General features: G+C 42.5%; 1 protein-coding gene across 1 annotated transcript; it reads left to right on the forward strand.

Annotated features, from left to right (window-relative positions):
• Positions 1-1,429: 1,429 nt before the first annotated feature.
• elac1 (elaC ribonuclease Z 1) lies at positions 1,430-13,370 on the forward strand. Its single transcript, XM_067983581.1, has 3 exons — positions 1,430-1,654; positions 3,792-4,262; positions 8,069-13,370. Exons 1-3 carry the CDS (start codon positions 1,498-1,500, stop codon positions 8,557-8,559), a joined length of 1,119 nt encoding a protein of 372 aa, XP_067839682.1. The 5' UTR covers positions 1,430-1,497; the 3' UTR covers positions 8,560-13,370.
• Positions 13,371-17,670: the final 4,300 nt, after the last annotated feature.

Below are 17,670 nucleotides of genomic sequence, written 5' to 3' on the forward strand. Positions count from 1 at the left end.
CCAGCTTTCAGGAGAACAGTGTCTACGGCACCACACAACCCTGCCGCGGCAACCTCTGCAAGACATGCCAGATCATCGACACAGATACCACCATCACACGAGAGGACACCACCCGCCAGGTACATGGTTCATACTCCTGTGACTCGGCCAACGTTGTCTACCTCATACGTTGCAGGAAAGGATGCCCCGGAGCATGGTACATCGGCGAGACCATTCAGACACTGCGACAACGGATGAACGGACACCGCGCAACAATCGCCAAACAGGAGGGTTCCCTCTCAGTCGGGGAACACTTCAGCAGTCAAGGACATTCAACCTCCGATCTTCGGGTAAGCGTTCTCCAAGGCGGCCTTCGAGACACACGACAACGCAAAATCGTCGAGCAGAAATTGATAGCCAAGTTCCGCACCCATGAGGACAGCCTCAACCGGGATCTTGGGTTCATGTCACGCTACACGTAACCCCACCAGCGAAAAAAAGTTATCTGTTTTTAATACAACTGGTCATTCTCTCTCTCTCTCTGTCTTTGTTTTTGTGATCTGACCCCTTGTCTATTCAGTATTCTTGGATGTAATGTTTCCCTGACTAACCTGTCTGAACACCATCCACTCCTTTGAATGCTGTGATTATCTCTCTGCTGAGGTGTGATAAAGGGCAGTTAGAAAGATTATCTGTAATCATCAGGCATTGTTCTCTGACTATATATGCTGTGCCTTTATGGAACCCTTCACTCACCTGACGAAGGAGCAAAGCTCCGAAAGCTTGTGATTTCAAATAAAGCTGTTGGACTATAACCTGGTGTTGTACGACTCCTTACATTTGTCTACCCCAGTCCATCACCGGCATCTCTACATCCTGCATTTCTATAGCATCTTTAACATAGAAAAATGTCCCATGGCCCTTTACAGAAGCCTAATCAGACAAAAACTGACACCGAGCGAAAGCTGGAGATACTCGGAAGTGCAGCTAAAAGCTTAGTCAAAGAGATATGTTTTAGGGAGGGTCTTGAAGGAGGAGAAGGGAGGTGAAGAGGCGTTTATGGAGGGAATTCCAGCGTGGGGCTGAGATGGCTGATAGGAGACACAGAGTTTGTGTGAATAGCTGAAGGGGTGGTGGATATGGAAGCGTGAAAAACCAGCAAAGCAATGTGCCTGCTACAAGACCAGGTCAACGCCAAGCATACAGACCACCGCATGGTCCCCACTAAACACCAACACGCTCATTTTCCCACATCCCCAGAAACATCAGCACACCGAGCCCATTGTACACTGTCAATCAATACCACTCGGCGTTTGATTGGTGGGAACGCTTTGAAAAATGAACCAATAAAGTAAAGAAAGAGGGAAGGGGCGGGTCCTCGAACAAAAAAAAACAATGCGGGGAGCGCGTAGTGCGCATGTGCGCGGAGCCGGTCGTCGCCGTGTCCTCGAGAAGCGTCGGGTTTTTTTTTGTTGTTTTTGAATCTGTTATTTCAAAGCCGCCGCCGCCATCATCATCATGTCGGTGGAGCTGACGTTCCTGGGCACGGGGTCGGCCTACCCGTCCCCGACCCGCGGGGCCTCCGCTGTGGCGCTGCGGTATGAGGGCGAGTGCTGGCTTTTCGACTGCGGCGAAGGAACTCAGACTCAGTTCATGCGGAGCCAACTGAGAGCGGGTAGGTTGTCGGGCCCGCGGCCGGTGGGGCCGGACCGGACCGGGCCGGAGCGGTCACTCAGCGCACACACTCCTCTCTTCCTCCCCGGCAGGCGAGCGAGCTCCCTCTCGCTTTGAAAATGTCGCTTATCTTCATGTTTCGCCCTCTTCACAAAGAGCACAGCTTCCCCCCCCCCCCCAACTCAATGTTTCAGCGGGTTTGCTCGACCCCACTCTTTTCCTAATCATAAACCTCACCCCTAACAATTCGGATCACGTCAGCACAAGGCCGAGAAAATAAAACTGGGAAGGAAAATGCTGCGTTCATGTTTCAGGTCCTGATTTTTTTTTAAAAAAAGGAAGACTTTCATTTAGCAAAGTGCTGGCAATCTGCAATGAAAACAGAAACCTCTCGAAACACTCCATAGATCGGGCAGCCTTGTGTGGAGAGAGAAAAATAGTTGTCTGCCTGCTCAGGTGGGCATAAAAGGTCCCATGGCACTATTTAAAGAGCAGGGAGTTCTGGTGTCTGAGCCACGAACCCGCCCTCAACCAACACGACCAAGACACATCCATTCATTCGATGTTTTGTGGGACCAAATTGTCTGTTGTAGTTGCCTATTTGACAACAGTGACCGCAGTTCAAAATTAATCCATTGGTTGCAAACCACTTTGGGTGCATTGCAAATATGAAAGGTGCGATATGATTGCAGATTCTTTCTTTCTTTAAAATTATGGTTTTAAATTTCTGCACTTTAACAAAAATAACATTCTGTCCATTTTTGGACTCGGCAAATTATGTTAAACTGCCCTCCTTTCAGACGCTGGTTGACATTTTCCCGGGGTATTTTGGAGTTTAGAACTAAGGTTGCCACTTTTTCTGCTTTTGAGTGAACTATTTTTGGAAATTTCTAAATAATAAAACTAGATGCTAAAACTCATTTTTTGTTTTGTTTTTCTGTGTCTTGTGATGTGAAGCAATTAGAGTTATTAAGTGTTTCAATAAATTTTCACAGCAGTAACAAAAGATCAGAACTCAAACCATGATCTCACTTCCTATAGGATTGCCACCTTTCACCAAGTTGAAAACCAGACAGGATAGGAGTGGCGTCATGGCCTGAGTGTTGATGTTTCCTTTATAGAATCATAGAATCTTACAGCACAGAAGGAGGCCATTTGATCCAATGTGCCTGCTCTTTGAAAGAGCAATCTCCTGCCCTTCTCCACAGCCCTGCTAATTTTTCCCCTTCAAGTATTTATCCAATTCCCTTTTGAAAGTTGAATCTGCTTCCACCACCCTTTCAGGCAGTGCATTCCAGATCATTACAACTTGTATAAAACATTCTCCTCATTTTGCCTCTGGTTCTTTTGCTGATCACCTTAAATCTGTGTCCACTGGTTACTGACCCTTCTGTCACTGGAAACAATTTGTCTTGCTTACTCTATTATAAACCTTGCATGATTTTGAACACCTCTATTGAATCCCCCCTTAACCTTCTCTGCTCTAAGAACAACAACTCCAGCTTCTCTAGTCTCTCCTCATAACCAAAGTCCTGCATCCCTGGTACCATTCCAGTAAATCTTGTCTGCACCCTCTCTAAGGCCTAGACATCCTTTTTAAAGTGTGGTGCCCAGAATTGGACACAGTACTCCAGCTGGGGCCTAACCAATGATTCATAAAGGCTTAGCATAACTTCCTTGCTTTTGTGCTATATTCCGAAGTTTATAAAGCCATGGAACCCATATGCTTTTATAACAGCCTTCTCAACTTGTCCTGCCACCTTCAAAGATTTGTGTATGTAAACCCCCAGGTGTCTCTGTTCCTGCACCCCCTTTAAAATTCTGCCATTTAATGTATATTGCTGATGTTGCAAATTTATTGACTAATGGATGTAGGTTATAAGACAAGTAAATGGAAATGTTCTTGTTTTGGGAAAATGTCTGACTTTCCTTCTTGGACATTTCCAGATACCATTCAAAAACTATACTGGTGTGCAGGCCCTTTACCCCCCCCCCCCCCCCCCCCCCAAAAAAGCATCCTGGTTTCTGCTTGCATTCAGTGACACTAAATTCAGACCTAAAAATCCCAGTTATGAAGGTGTATTGTGACTAATTTTAAGAAGCAAATGCATATAATATTCTTCTATTGTATTTTATAGGAAAAATTGCTAAGATATTCATTACTCATCTCCATGGTGACCATCTGTTTGGATTGCCTGGTCTCTTGTGCACAGTGAGCCTCCAGTGTAGTTCTCTCTTAAACAAACAGCCTGTTGAGATATATGGGCCCATTGGATTACGGAAATTTCTGAGGACAAGCATGGAACTTTCTCACTCACAGTTGGTCTTCCCATATGTAGTTCATGAACTGGTTCCAACAGAAGATCAGTGTTTCCCTGAGGAATGGAGGGAACCCTCTATACAGAAAGTGGATGATCAGCTTCATCCTCAGGAACTACAAGGAAAAACAATTCATCTCGATCCTCAGGAAGACTGCTATAATCTTGTCAATCATGAACAATTCATTGTAAAAGCTTTCAGGCTTTTTCATCGCATACCATCTTTTGGGTTTGTAATTGAGGAGAGAAAACGACCAGGAAGACTTCAGACGCAAAAACTGAAAGATATGGGTAATTTTGTAGATTTTGTCACTATTACTGTCCCTTTTTTTTTCACTGCACTTTCTTTGGATCCTGGGATTGCCAGAATCTCTCATCACTGCCAACATGAAGTAATTTGAGGCTCCAAAAACTGTCATGTTTAATTGAGACATACAATAGGTTGTTCAAACTAGATTGAAATGGTAAATGTATACATCAGAAATCAAAATATCTGGAAATATATAGCAGGCCCATCAGGCTGTAAAAGAGAGGAGTGACTCATGTTTCAGATGGAAATCTTCACTAAAACTAGCATTGGCAGGGCAGAAAGCTCTCTTGCTTCTCCCATACTTGATCTGAAAGTCATACAACTCAGTTTTGGGATGGACAGTCTTGTACTAAATTTAAAATGGGTCATGACCTGAGATGACCTGTTTTCTTTCTCAAATGCTGACAGCACTGTGCATTTCCATATTTTCTGTTTTTATATTATCAACGCTCCTGTGAAGTGCCTTAGGACGTTTTACTACGTTAAAGGTGCTATATAAATGCAAGTTATAGTAGTAACTGTTTTTCACTAATTGGTGAATATTAACATTTTTGGAAATCTAAATTCCTCCTCATTCATTACTTTAAAATGACAAAATGCAGTCCATGGTGTTAAGAAAATTATAATTGCAGATTATTTCTCTTAGATGACTATTTTAGCCATTTTGAGTGAGTTTTTTTTTATTATTCGTTCATGGCAAGGCCAGCATTTATTGCCCATCCCTAATTGCCCTTGAGAAGGTGGTGGTGAGCCGCCGCCTTGAACCGCTGCAGTCCGTGTGGTGACTGTTTTCCAAGGGAAGGGAGTTCCAAGATTTTGACCCAACGACGATGAAGCAACAGCGATATATTTCTAAGTCAGGATGGTGTGTGACTTGGAGGGGAACGTGCAGGTGGTGTTCCCATGTGCCTGCTGCCCTTGTCCTTCTAGGTGGAAGAGGTTGTGGGTTTGGGATGTGCTGTCGAAGAAGCCTTGGCGAGTTGCTGCAGTGCATCCTGTGGATGGTACACACTGCAGCCACAGTGGGCCAGTGGTGGATGGGGTACCAATCAAGCGGGCTGCTTTGTCCTGGATGGTGTCGAGCTTCTTGAGTGTTGTTGGGGCTGCACTCATCCAGGCAAGTGGAGAATATTCCATCACACTCTTGACTTGTGCCTTGTAGATGGTGGAAAGGCTTTGGGGAGTGAGGAGGTGAGTCACTGACCGCAGAATACCGAGCCTCTGACCTGCTCTTAGGAACACAAGAATATCGGAACAGGAGTAGGCCATTCAGCCCCTCGAGCCTGCTCCGCCATTTGATAAGATCATGGCTGATCTGTGATCTAACTCCATATACCTGCCTTTGGCCCATCCCTTAATACCTTTGGTTGCCAAAAAGCTAACTATCTCAGATTTAAATTTAACAATTGAGCTAGCATCAATTGCCGTTTGCGGAAGAGAGTTCCAAACATCTACCACCCTTTGTGTGTAGAAATGTTTTCTAATCTCACTCCCGAAAGGTCTGGCTCTAATTTTTAGACTGTGCCCCCTACTCCTAGAATCCCCAACCAGCGGAAATAGTTTCTCTCTCTTCACCCTATCTTTTCCCCTGAATATCTTAAGCTTTGATCAGATCACCCCTTAACTGTCTAAACTCTAGAGAATACAACCCCAATTTGTGTAATCTCTCCTCGTAACTTAACCCTTGAAGTCTGGGTAACATTCTTGTAAACCTACGCTGCACTCCCTCCAAGGCCATTATGTCCTTCCGAGGGTGCGGTGCCCAGAACTGCTCTCAGTACTTCAGGTGTGGTCTAACCAGGGTTTTGTATAGCTGCAGCATAACTCTAGTCCTCACGATATAAAGGCCAGCATTCCATTAGCCTGATTGATTATTTTCTGCACCTGTTCTTGACACTTCAATGATCGATGTACCTGAACCTCTAAGTCCCTTTGGACATCCACTGTTTTTAACTTTTTACCATTTAGAAAGTACCCTGTTCTATTCTTTTTTGATCCAAAGTGGATGACCTCACATTTGCATACATTGAATTCCATTTGCCACAGTTTTGGCCATTCACCTAATCTATCAATATCCCTTTGTAATTTTATGTTTTCATCTACACTGCTTACAATACCACCAATCTTTGTCGTCAGCAGACTTAGATATGTGACTTTCTATGCCTTCATCTAAGTCGTTAATAAATATTGTGAATAATTGAGGCCTCAAGACAGATCCCTGCGGGACTCCACTAGTCACATCCTGCCAATGTGAATACATACCCATTCTACTCTCTGTCGCCTTTTGCTCAGCCAACTTCCTAACCAAGTCTGTACTTTTCCCTCGATTTTATGGGCTTCTATCTTAGCTAACAGTCTCTTATGTGGGACCTTATCAAATGCCTTCTGTAAGTCCATATAAATAACATCCATTGACATTCCCCTGTCCACTACTTTAGTCATCTCATCAAAAAATTCAATCGGGTTTGTCAGGCATGACCTACCTTTCACAAATCCATGCTGGCTCTCTCTGATTAACTGAAAATTCTCGGTGTTCAGTCACCCTATCCTTAATTATAGACTCCAGCATTTTCCCCACAACAGATGTTTGGCTAACTGGTCTATAATTCCCTGGTTTCCCTCTCCTTTCTTAAAAAGCAGAGTGACATCTACCACGGTATTTATATGGCTGGTCCAGTTAGGTTTCTGGTCAATGGTGACCCCCAGGATGTTGATGGTGGGGGATTCGGTGATGGTAATGCCGTTGAATGTCAAGGGGAGACTCTCTCTTGTTGGAGATGGTCATTGCCTGGCACAAGTTAATTGCCACTTAGCCCAACCCAAGAATGAGCGCTTCAGTTTGAATTGTTCAGTAAGTAGTCTGATAGTGTGTTAATTAAAGGGTTCATTTGAGAAGGGAATGATTTGTGGAGGTATATATTAGTGGTTTTGTATTGTAAGTTCTTAGCTGTTTTTTGTTGAAACATCCTTGTCTATGTTGTTACTGGTAAACATGCTTCCTTCCGTAATAGCACCCTTTATGGAAGACTTGGTAAAATGGTGATTATGCCAATGTTAAAAGGAAAAATTCCAGGTTCCACAGCTTTCAAAGAGCATTTCTTGTCCTGTTTTACCTGCTAAAGGATCATGGATTTTGAGTGGCTGCGATTGGTATTGCTTTGTATTGCCTGCTATGCAAGTTTAGCATTTAGGGTCACCTTTATCTGCAAGATGGTTTTTTTTTCTCTCTGCGAAGTACTGTACTTGTTGAGCTTTGTGATCCAAAGCCTGGCAACACTGCCTCAAATGTGAATAGCCTAAGAGGTTGGAACTTGTACTTCAGTCTTGCTATCAGTCTCAATTCTAACGATCTTGTCCTCTAATTGCTTTTACTTTTGTATCTAGTCTTAATTCAGTAATGAACAGTCATATTCCCCAGCCTTACTTACTGAATACTAAATTTGGGGAGGGGGGAGAGAATGGTCAAGAATGAGGCCACCTCTGCAGATTATTTTGGAGAAAAAAATTGGTGGGTCTACGTCTGAAACAGGAAAAAAAACATTTTAGCTGCGACCATAATTGAATTTGATTTTTCAGAAAAGTCTTTTTAGAACTGAAAATTCAAAACCTGTTGTTTTACATTTTAAAAAAATGTCGGGCAAAACAAGAGATTTGCAGAAGAGAATTTTTTTTTTAAATTGAAAAATGCATGCTCTGTAGATTTTTGCCTTGTCTTTTCTACATTTGCTATCTTTCTTTTTTAACTAGTATTTTTTCCCTAAATTTTGTGTGATTTGGATTATTCTAGGTGTTCAACCAGGACCTTTGTATGGAAAACTAAAAAATGGACATGCCATCACGCTAAACAATGGAGTGACCGTCTTTCCCATGGACGTTCTAGAAGCTCCTATTCCGGGTCGGAAAATTTGCATTTTAGGAGATTGTTCACGTATCGTGGGCGACATGGGTAAGAAACTTTGCACTGATGCAGATGTGCTGGTGCATGAGGCTACACTAGACGACAGTCAGTCGGACAAAGCTGAGGAACATGGACACTGCACTCCAAAGACTGCTGCAGAGTTTGCAAAATCGTGCAAAGTTAAACGGCTGATCCTTACTCACTTCAGTCAAAGGTACAAGCCTACTGCCCTTACTAATGCAGGGGATGATGATGTAATGGAACTGAAGACACAGGCTGAGTTGGTGCTGGAAGGACAGGAAGTGACTCTAGCTGAAGACTTTATGGTGATTGAAATCCCTTTCAACAAATCAAAGCAACAAATAATCCCAGCACATTAAAAATATTTTCTGAAGGAACTTAGACCAAATGCAGAATCAATGAGTTAAACTTTGCAATTTAATCTTGCTGTAATGTAGGTTATACAGAATTTTGATGAAAGTGTAATTTGTTGCAATGAGGTAACCATTAGCTTTTACTCATTATCCTTGCTAACTTGACTGTATGTGAACCAGAATTGGAAGCAATGGTGTCTGGACCATTTGTTCTTCGTTTCCATGGTGTGGATGCTATAAGTTTGGAAAGAATTTGTATGTTGCACTGAGAGTCCTCACTTCCACTGTGCATAATATCTTGGTTAAGGTTGATTCTTTTTAACATCTAATTAGGATAATGTGGAATTTTCTGATTTGCAAGTAGGCACCATTTGTGGTCAAATGGTTTGGGTTGGGGGTGGATTTATGAATACTCTTGTTGACTGCACACTTGGAATTCTCTGGTGCAATGCATGGACAGTGCCACATACTGGAGCTTTGTGTTGGTGGAAAGCGTATCCAGGGAATTGTACTCCACCCTTCCCTATCTGGAAGGGCAGAAAATGGAAAAATCCAGCCATAGAAGACAACCAAGTTTGAATTGCAAATCAAATCTCATATTGGAACATCATTCTTTTGAGTGAGAAACAAACCTTCTACCTTTGCTGCTGTCATACTTTAAGTTAGACTTTTATGAAACCTCTGACAGCTCAGTGAGTAGTTGAGCCATACCAATCAGAAATGTCCCAACTTCCGTTCCTACTTTATCTTGAATTAGATGATCGTGGGACAATGTAGGGATGCATCCAGCACCCCAATTTTGGGAGGGGGAATTTAGCGTGTGTTCCTACACCTGACTACTATCCAGTGACCCTGCTGAAGTTTCATATTTGTGAATACTGTTTGAGCTTGATTTTGATTCTCCTTTCTCGCACCCCACCCCACCTGGAAGAAGCCATCAAAAGACATCCCAATCCTAACTTTGATAGTAACAAGGCTGTAGAATACACAGGTGGCCAACTTGTTAACTAAACTAGAGAATAAAGGAGAACTGAACAATGGTAACTTTCACTTCAGTCTTTCCCCGATCTCCTTGAAACTGTTGACGTGCTCAAATTTTGTTTGAGGCAGTAGTGGTCTTCTGGTAGCTCACTAAAGTGACCATTCTTAATCTGAACCTGGAGAGTGAATATCTCCAGATTAGTGGACCTTAGCCAAGGTTCATTTTGTCTTCATCCAGTATCTGCATGCAAAGTTCCAGCAGGGGTCCCTGTAAACAGTCTGGAGTTTGCTGGCATCATCTTCTCCTCCTCCGCAGTCTTGGGACCCTAGAGGCCAATTTTAGCATCGTGCCACTATCCCAGCCAAGATAGACTAATTCACAAGAGACCAAGGGATTAAACCTTGAACTTCCAGGATCTGTTTTACTTAGTGCCACACCCTATTTATCAGTACAGCTATTAGTATATCCCTGAAAACTATTCTGCTAAAATTATCTGTGATGCAATGGATGGAAGCGCCAAAGTGCTGCGTTGTGCAGCTATAGAGTGTAGTTTCATTGTCATGGTTTCCCATAAAGTGGCTTTCCTGACTTTAGGTGTGGCGAGAAGAAGCACTCCTGGAGAGGAGTTTAACCGGTCAACCCTAGAAGCTACTTTTAGAGTAAGACTGGCGGATGTTTGGGAGCAGGTCTTGAGTCCATCCTGCTAGCTGAGGGAGGAGTATAGTTTACTCTGACAGCCTCTGGACTGTGTTGCTGATGTTTGAGAAATATGGCTTGTAATGGAATGTTGCATTTCTTTGCCTATTCAGCTCTACTGGTAAAATCTAAAGTGGAATTGTTATCTCCCAGTGATGCCACAAATGGATTGATTGGTGCACACAGCCCACTGTCCTTGTTTGTGTTATGAGTAATTTGTGCAGTGGGGAAGACTGTTCTTGGACTGCCTCTAGTAAATGGTGAAACTGTTAAAAATGGGTGACTGAGACAATAGCAAATGCACAGTTATCTTAATTTCACATTTATGGACAATGTGAACCATTAGAATATACCTACATTTCAAGTTGTTTCAAGTACAAATAAGCTATTTTCTTTGCAATTTTTTTTATTCCAGGTCTCTTCAGGCTATGTAACAACTGCTGCTCTGGGATTAGCTAACCTGCCCCATCTGCTATAACCCAGCCACTTGGCAGTACATAAGAGGGAACAGTAATGACCAGTGTTATGCTGCTTCTATCTTTCCCTCCCACCCATAGGGAAGTGCCTCACCTTTAACCAAGATTGGAAATTTAGCAGGATAGAGGATTGCGGGCATGAGCCTGTATCCCACTGCTCCGGTATATTGTGATGCCTTGCTCCCCATTCTCACTTCCTTTTGAAGAGTAATATTACATTCCCATTTACTTTCTTCCCCCTTCCTTCTGCACTACAATATATTGAAGTTGGGAAGAGCATTGTGCTCTTTTCTGCCTTAGTGCAATTTTCAACAAAACAGCTGTTATGTCTGGGCCAAAATTGCTTCTTCAATTTTGTATATCACTGCTATCCAGAATGGTGCCCTCCATTTGGGAAATAGCCATGAAGAAATGCAATACTGGAAATTGGATTTCTCTACAACACAGCATCGCATAGGCCAGAACCCTTAAAAAAAGGAATTTATCCATGATCATTTTTAAATTTGAAGTAGCATTTTCCTTTTACAGATTACTTATAGAAATGGTGCTGAAGTTCTGTAAAAATTTTAAAACTTTGTACAGAGTCTAGTGTATTCAGAAAATGAAATAGATTCAACTTTGCTTTACCAGATTGCATAATGTATACATTTTTCCCCCCACCCCACAAAAAAAATCTAGATCATTATTTTTAAGTACCAAAACTTTCAGATTCAAAATGTTGTATTGAGAGTTTCAGGGTTTCTAATCTGGATTGTTCTTAATAGTGAGAAGAAACCTAAAAATCATGTGACTATTAAATTTATGAATAGTTAGATTTTACATACTATTAAGACTGTCAGTAATAAGCTTTTTTGAAATGTTTTAATGTCATAAAAGGTCAAAGGGTATATCATAGCTAAATTAATTTATTTTGTTTAGATTTTTGCTTTTTGCTTATCGTAGAAAGGTTACAGCATGGAAGGAGGCCATTTGGCCTATCGAGCCTACGCTGGCTCTATGCACGAGCAATCCAGCTAGTCCCATTCCCCCCGCCCTATCCCCATAGCTCTGCACCTTTTCTCGTTTCAAGTACTTATCCAGTTCCCTTTTGAAGGCCATGATTGAATTTGCCTCTACCATTCCCTCTGGCAGTGCATTCCAGATCCTAACCACTCGCTGCATAAAAAAAGTTTTTCCTCATGTCACCTTTGGTTCTTTTGCCAATCACCTTAAATCTTTTCCACTGGATCTTGACCCTTCCGCCAATGGGAACAGTTGCTTTCTATCTACTGTCTAGACCCTTCATGATTTTGAATACCTCTATCAAATCTCCTCTCAACTGTCTCTGTTCTAAGGTGAACAACCCCAGCTTCTCCAGTCTATCCACGTAACTAAAGTCCCTCATCCCTGGAATCATTCTAGTAAATCTCCTCTGCACCCTCTCTAAGGCCTTCACATCTTTCCTAAAGTGTGGTGCCCAGAACTGGACACAATACTCCAGTTGTGGTTGAACCAGTGTTTTATAAAGGTTCATCATGACTTATCTTGTGATATTTCACATCGGTATTTACGGTTGAGAAAGGCATGGATGTTAGGGAACTTGGGGAAATAAATAGTGATGTCTTGAGGAGTGTACATATTACAGAGAGGGAGGCGCTGGAAGTCTTAACGCGCATCAAGGTAGATAAATCTCCGGGACCTGATGAAATGTATCCCAGGACGTTATGGGAGGTTAGGGAGGAAATTGCGGGTCCCCTAGCAGAGATATTTGAATCATCCACCGCTACAGGTGAGGTGCCTGAAGATTGGAGGGTAGCAAATGTTGTGCCTTTGTTTAAGAAGGGCGGCAGGGAAAAGCCTGGGAACTGCAGACCAGTGAGCCTGACATCTGTAGTGGGTAAGTTGTTAGAGGGTATTCTGAGGGACAGGATCTACAGGCATTTGGAGAGGCAGGGACTAATTAGGAACAGTCAGCATGGTTTTGTGAGAGGAAAATCATGTCTCACGAATTTGATTGAGTTTTTTGAAGGGGTAACCAAGAAGATAGATGAGGGCTGTACAGTAGACATGGTCTACATGGACTTCAGCAAAGCATTTGACAAGGTACCGCATGGTAGGTTGTTATATAAGGTTAAATCTCATGGGATCCAAGGTGAGGTAGCCAATTGGATACAAAATTGGCTTGACGACAGAAGACAGAGGGTGGTTGTAGAGGGTTGTTTTTCAAACTGGATGCCTGTGTCCAGCGGTGTGCCTCAGGGATCGGTGCTGGGTCCGCTGTTATTTGTTATTTATATTAATGATTTGGATGAGAATTTAGGAGGCATGGTTAGTAAGTTTGCAGATGACACCAAGATTGGTGGCATTGTGGACAGTCAAGAAGGTTATTTAGGATTGCAACGGGATCTTGATAAATTGGGCCAGTGGGCCGATGAATGGCAGATGGAGTTTAATTTAGATAAATGTGAGGTGATGCATTTTGGTAGATCGAATCGGGCCAGGACCTACTCCGTTAATGGTAGGGCGTTGGGGAGAGTTATAGAACAAAGAGATCTGGGAGTACAGATTCATAGCTCCTTGAAAGTGGAGTCACAGGTGGATAGGGTGGTGAAGAAGGCATTCAGCATGCTTGGTTTCATTGGTCAGAACATTGAATGCAGGAGTTGGGATGTCTTGTTGAAGTTGTACAGGGCATTGGTGAGGCCACACTTGGAGTACTGTGTACAGTTCTGGTCACCCTATTATAGAAAGGATATTATTAAACTAGAAAGAGTGCAGAAAAGATTTACTAGGATGCTACCGGGACTTGATGGTTTGACTTACAGGGAGAGGTTAGACAGACTGGGACTTTTTTCCCTGGAGAGTAGGAGGTTAAGGGGTGATCTTATAGAAGTCTATAAAATAATGAGGGGCATAGATAAGGTCGATAGTCAAAATCTTTTCCCAAAGGTAGGGGAGTCTATAACGAGGGGGCATAGATTTAAGGTGAGAGGGGAGAGATACAAAAGGGTCCAGAGGGGCAATTTTTTCACTCAAAAGGGTGGTGAGTGTCTGGAACGAGCTGCCAGAGGCAGTAGTAGAGGCGGGTACAATTTTGTCTTTTAAAAAGCATTTGGACAGTTACATGGGTAAGATGGGTATAGAGGGATATGGGCCAAGTGCAGGCAATTGGGACTAGCTTAGTGGTATAAACTGGGTGACATGGACATGTTGGGCCGAAGGGCCTGTTTCCATGTTGTAACTTCTATGATTCTATGATTTTCCCCCATCCCTCTCCTAAAGGAGTTAGCTCAGCACAGATCGGGGATTAATCCTAAGATTTAACTAATTTGTCTGATTTAGTAATACATCAGTCACTGCATTTACTCGCTGAGCTATCAAGGTACTTTTTTCCATGAACGTGAACATTTTTGATTCTCTTAAATGATTGAAGTTGCAACTTGTATTTGAATAAATTGTCTTGCTTACAAATTAGAATCTCATTCCCCTTTGTGTTGAGTTGTTCTCTTTCTCCTACTTTCCTCTTGTACAAAATTTAATTTAATTGCAGATTAGAAGACATGAGGATAAATTTGACCAGCCTCGAGCAAGACTAGGCATCAGAACACAGATGTGTCCACTTTTGCCCCCTTTCTCGGAGCATTTGATTCTGAAATAGATCGTCTAAAATATTTAATGGTATGTCTAACTTCTGTTAAAAAGGAAGCTGGTAGACAAATAGATTTGAAGTTGTAACAAAAAAGCGAGAGATATTTGATCAAATATTCTGGGGTGCAACTGAGTAGGTTTGAATAACGTTTGAATAATTGCAAAGCTCCTGGTGTTCACTTTGGATGTTTGCTATGTGATTATAGTAATCAAATACTGCTAAATATATTGTGTACGTTGCTCTTCACTGGCTTTTACAATCGCCCAACCTAAGTGTGACTTGTGCTGAATGAACTGCAAAATATTGCACAAAAGCTGCAAATATCACATTTACATTTGTGTGCAGAATTTTTTTTTACAGTAAGTTGGAGAGAGTCCATGACAATACAAGTTGAGAGAGGCAGGCTCAATGAGCCTAACTGTCTTTTCTCGTGCCATGGTTGCTTGAATTCATATCCCTGAAGCTGCAGCTTTTAAATTTTGTTTGCAATTATCTTCTTTCTCTCTTGAAGGCAATAACTCATTGGAGTATGATTCCATAGTGCCAGCTGCCCTCCAGCTCCATATCCATTTACGTGCGAGCCCAGACTCTGAATTCCAGTGGATTATTCTCTTTCTCCCTCCCTCCCGACCCCCCCACCGTGGAAGGCATCACAGCTGAACCCAATCTGATTCTTGCCTGATAAGCGCACTACCTGGAAGAATTACTAGAAAGTAATTAGGTGCAGAAACCCTGTCTGACTTTTTCCTGCCTCGTCCCTATTTCTACCTCAAGCAGAGGTCTGTTGTAACGTCCCTACTTCTGCCCATTTGGCTGATGTCAGCTATCTGGAATCTGATATCTTCTGATCTGTAGAGTTTAGCACTATACATTTATCCACTAGATAGTGAGGAGAGCAGAGCTGCAGTTTGAAAATATGTGATAGATTCCAGAGTTAAAGATTATTGCGTTAAGTTCATGGCAAGAGGGGGGTTGGGGGCTAGAAAAAATTGCCTTTGAATATTCATTTTAATTTCTGCATGAAATATGAGTGAACCCATTAGAACAGTTAACAAAAAATCATCAGTTGTGTGACATGTATAAAATTACAGATATTGCCATGGTTTTACCACAGTGACCTGTCCTTGCCTATTCTGAAAGTGCAATAAAACAACAGTCCACCGAAACCACACTCACTGAATTAAGAATTAACTGGACTGTTTTTTTCCCCATTCAATTTCCATATATACCCAGTCTCTCCTGGAGGTGGTAATTCATGCTAGGATATGATTCCACAGATGATGGTAGCCTTCCAGTACATTGTCAAACTGGTGTTCTTTTTTCCTTTCGTGCATGATCCTGAACACTGAACATGGGAAGGGTAATAGACGGGGTGGGGGGGGGGGGGCAATGGGGAGGTGGGAGAAAAAGAGCTAGATCCTGTCTCATCCAGCAGGAATTGTTGGAGTGGTTAGGGGCTAGTGCATGTTGGGGAGCTTTATGTAAATCTTTTCAGCTATTGCACTGCTGTTAAAAGTGCTTTTGGTTACTACTCTGTTTCATGGATTGTTATTTTGCGATAAGAACATAAGAAACAGCAGGAGTAGGCCATACGGCCCCTTGAGCCTGCTCCGCCATTCAATCAGATCATGGCTGATCTTCAACCTCAACTCCCCTTTCTTGCCCGATCCCCATATCCTTTGGTTCCCCCAGAGTCCAAAAATCTATCGATCTCAGTATCCACTATCCTCTGAGGTAGAGAATTTCAAAGATTCACAACCCTCTGAGTGAAGAAGTTCCTCCTCATCTCAGTCTTAAATGGCCGACCCCTTTCCTATGCCCTCTAGTTCCAGACTGTCCAGCCAAGGGAAACAACAGCCTCTACCCTGTCGAGCCCCCTCAGAATCTTATGTTTCAATGAGGTCCCCTCTCATTCTAAACTCGAGAGTATAGGCCCATTTCACTCAACCTCTCCTCGTAGGACAACCCTCTCATCCCAGAAATTAATCGAGTGAACCTTTGTTGCACCGTCTCAAAGGCAATTATATCCTTCCTTGGATAAGGAGATCAAAACTGTGCACAGTACTCCAGGTGAGGTCTCACCAAAGCCCTGCACAATTATAGCAAGATTTCCTTACTCTTATACTCCAACCCCCTTGTAATAAAGGCCAACATGCCATTTGCCTTCCTAATTGCTTGCTGTACCTACATGCTAACTTTTTGTGTTTCTTGTACCAGGACACCCAAATCTCTCTGGACACCAACATTTAATAGTTTCTCACCATTTAAAAAAAAATATTCTGTTCTTCTATTCTTCCTACCAATGTGAATAACCTCACACTTCCCCACATTATACTCCATCTGCCACCTTTTTGCCCACTCACTTAACCTATCCATATCCCTTTTCAGACTCTGTGTCCTCCTCACAGCTTACTTTCCCACCTAGCTTTGTATAGTCAGCAAACTTGGATACACTACACTCTGTCCCTTCATCCAAGTCATTAATATAGATTGTAAATAGCTGAGGCCCAAGCACTGATCCTACCCCACTAGTTACAACCTGCTAACCTGAAAACGACCCGTTTATCCCTACTGTCTGTCAACCAATCCTCTATCCATGCTAATATGTTACCCCCACCCCCGTGAGCTCTTATCTTGGGTGTAACAACCTTTTATGTGGCACCTTATCAAAACCTTTTGAAAATCCAAATAAACTATATCCACTGGTTCCCCTTTATCTACCCTGCTAGTTACATCCTCAAAAAACTCTAATAAATTTGTCAAACTTTTCCCTTTCATAAAACCAGGTTGACTCTGCCTAATCATATTATGATGTTCTAAGTACCCTGTTACCACTTCCTTAATAATGGATTCCAGCATTTTCCAACGACTGATGTCAGGCTAACTGGCCTGTAGTTGCCCGTTTTCTCTCTCCCTCCTTTCTTGAATAGCGGGGTTGCATTTGCTATCTTCCAATCTGCTGGGATCGTTCTAGAATCTAGGGAATTTTGGAAGATCATAACCAATGCATCCACTATCGTTGCAGCCACCTCTTTTAGAGCCCTCGGATGTAGGCCATCGGGTCCAAGGGATTTATCGGCTTTTAGTCCCATTAGTTTTTCAAGTACTTTTTCTCTACTGATAATTACTTTAAGTTCCTCACTCTTATTAGCCCCTTGGTTCCCCACTATTTCTGGTATGCTTTGTGTCTTCTACTGTGAAGACAGATACGAAATATTTGTTTAACGCATCTGCCATTTCCTGATTTCCCCATTATAATTTCTCCTGTCTCAGCCTCTAGGGGACCAACACTTACTTTTGCTACTATCTTCCTTTTTACGTACTTATAGAAGCTC

The sequence above is a fragment of the Heptranchias perlo genome, chromosome 1 (assembly GCF_035084215.1).
Source record: "Heptranchias perlo isolate sHepPer1 chromosome 1, sHepPer1.hap1, whole genome shotgun sequence".
NCBI lineage: Eukaryota > Metazoa > Chordata > Chondrichthyes > Hexanchiformes > Hexanchidae > Heptranchias > Heptranchias perlo.

What these genes read in the sequence shown, in the direction of transcription:
- elac1 (XM_067983581.1), top strand. Translation starts at nt 1,498, where the DNA reads ATGTCGGTGGAGCTGACGTTCCTGGGCACGGGGTCGGCCTACCCGTCC. An exon ending in GCGGAGCCAACTGAGAGCGG is followed by an intron (nt 1,655 to 3,791) that starts GTAGGTTGTCGG and finishes TGTATTTTATAG; the next exon opens with GAAAAATTGCTAAGATATTC. An exon ending in GCAAAAACTGAAAGATATGG is followed by an intron (nt 4,263 to 8,068) that starts GTAATTTTGTAG and finishes GGATTATTCTAG; the next exon opens with GTGTTCAACCAGGACCTTTG.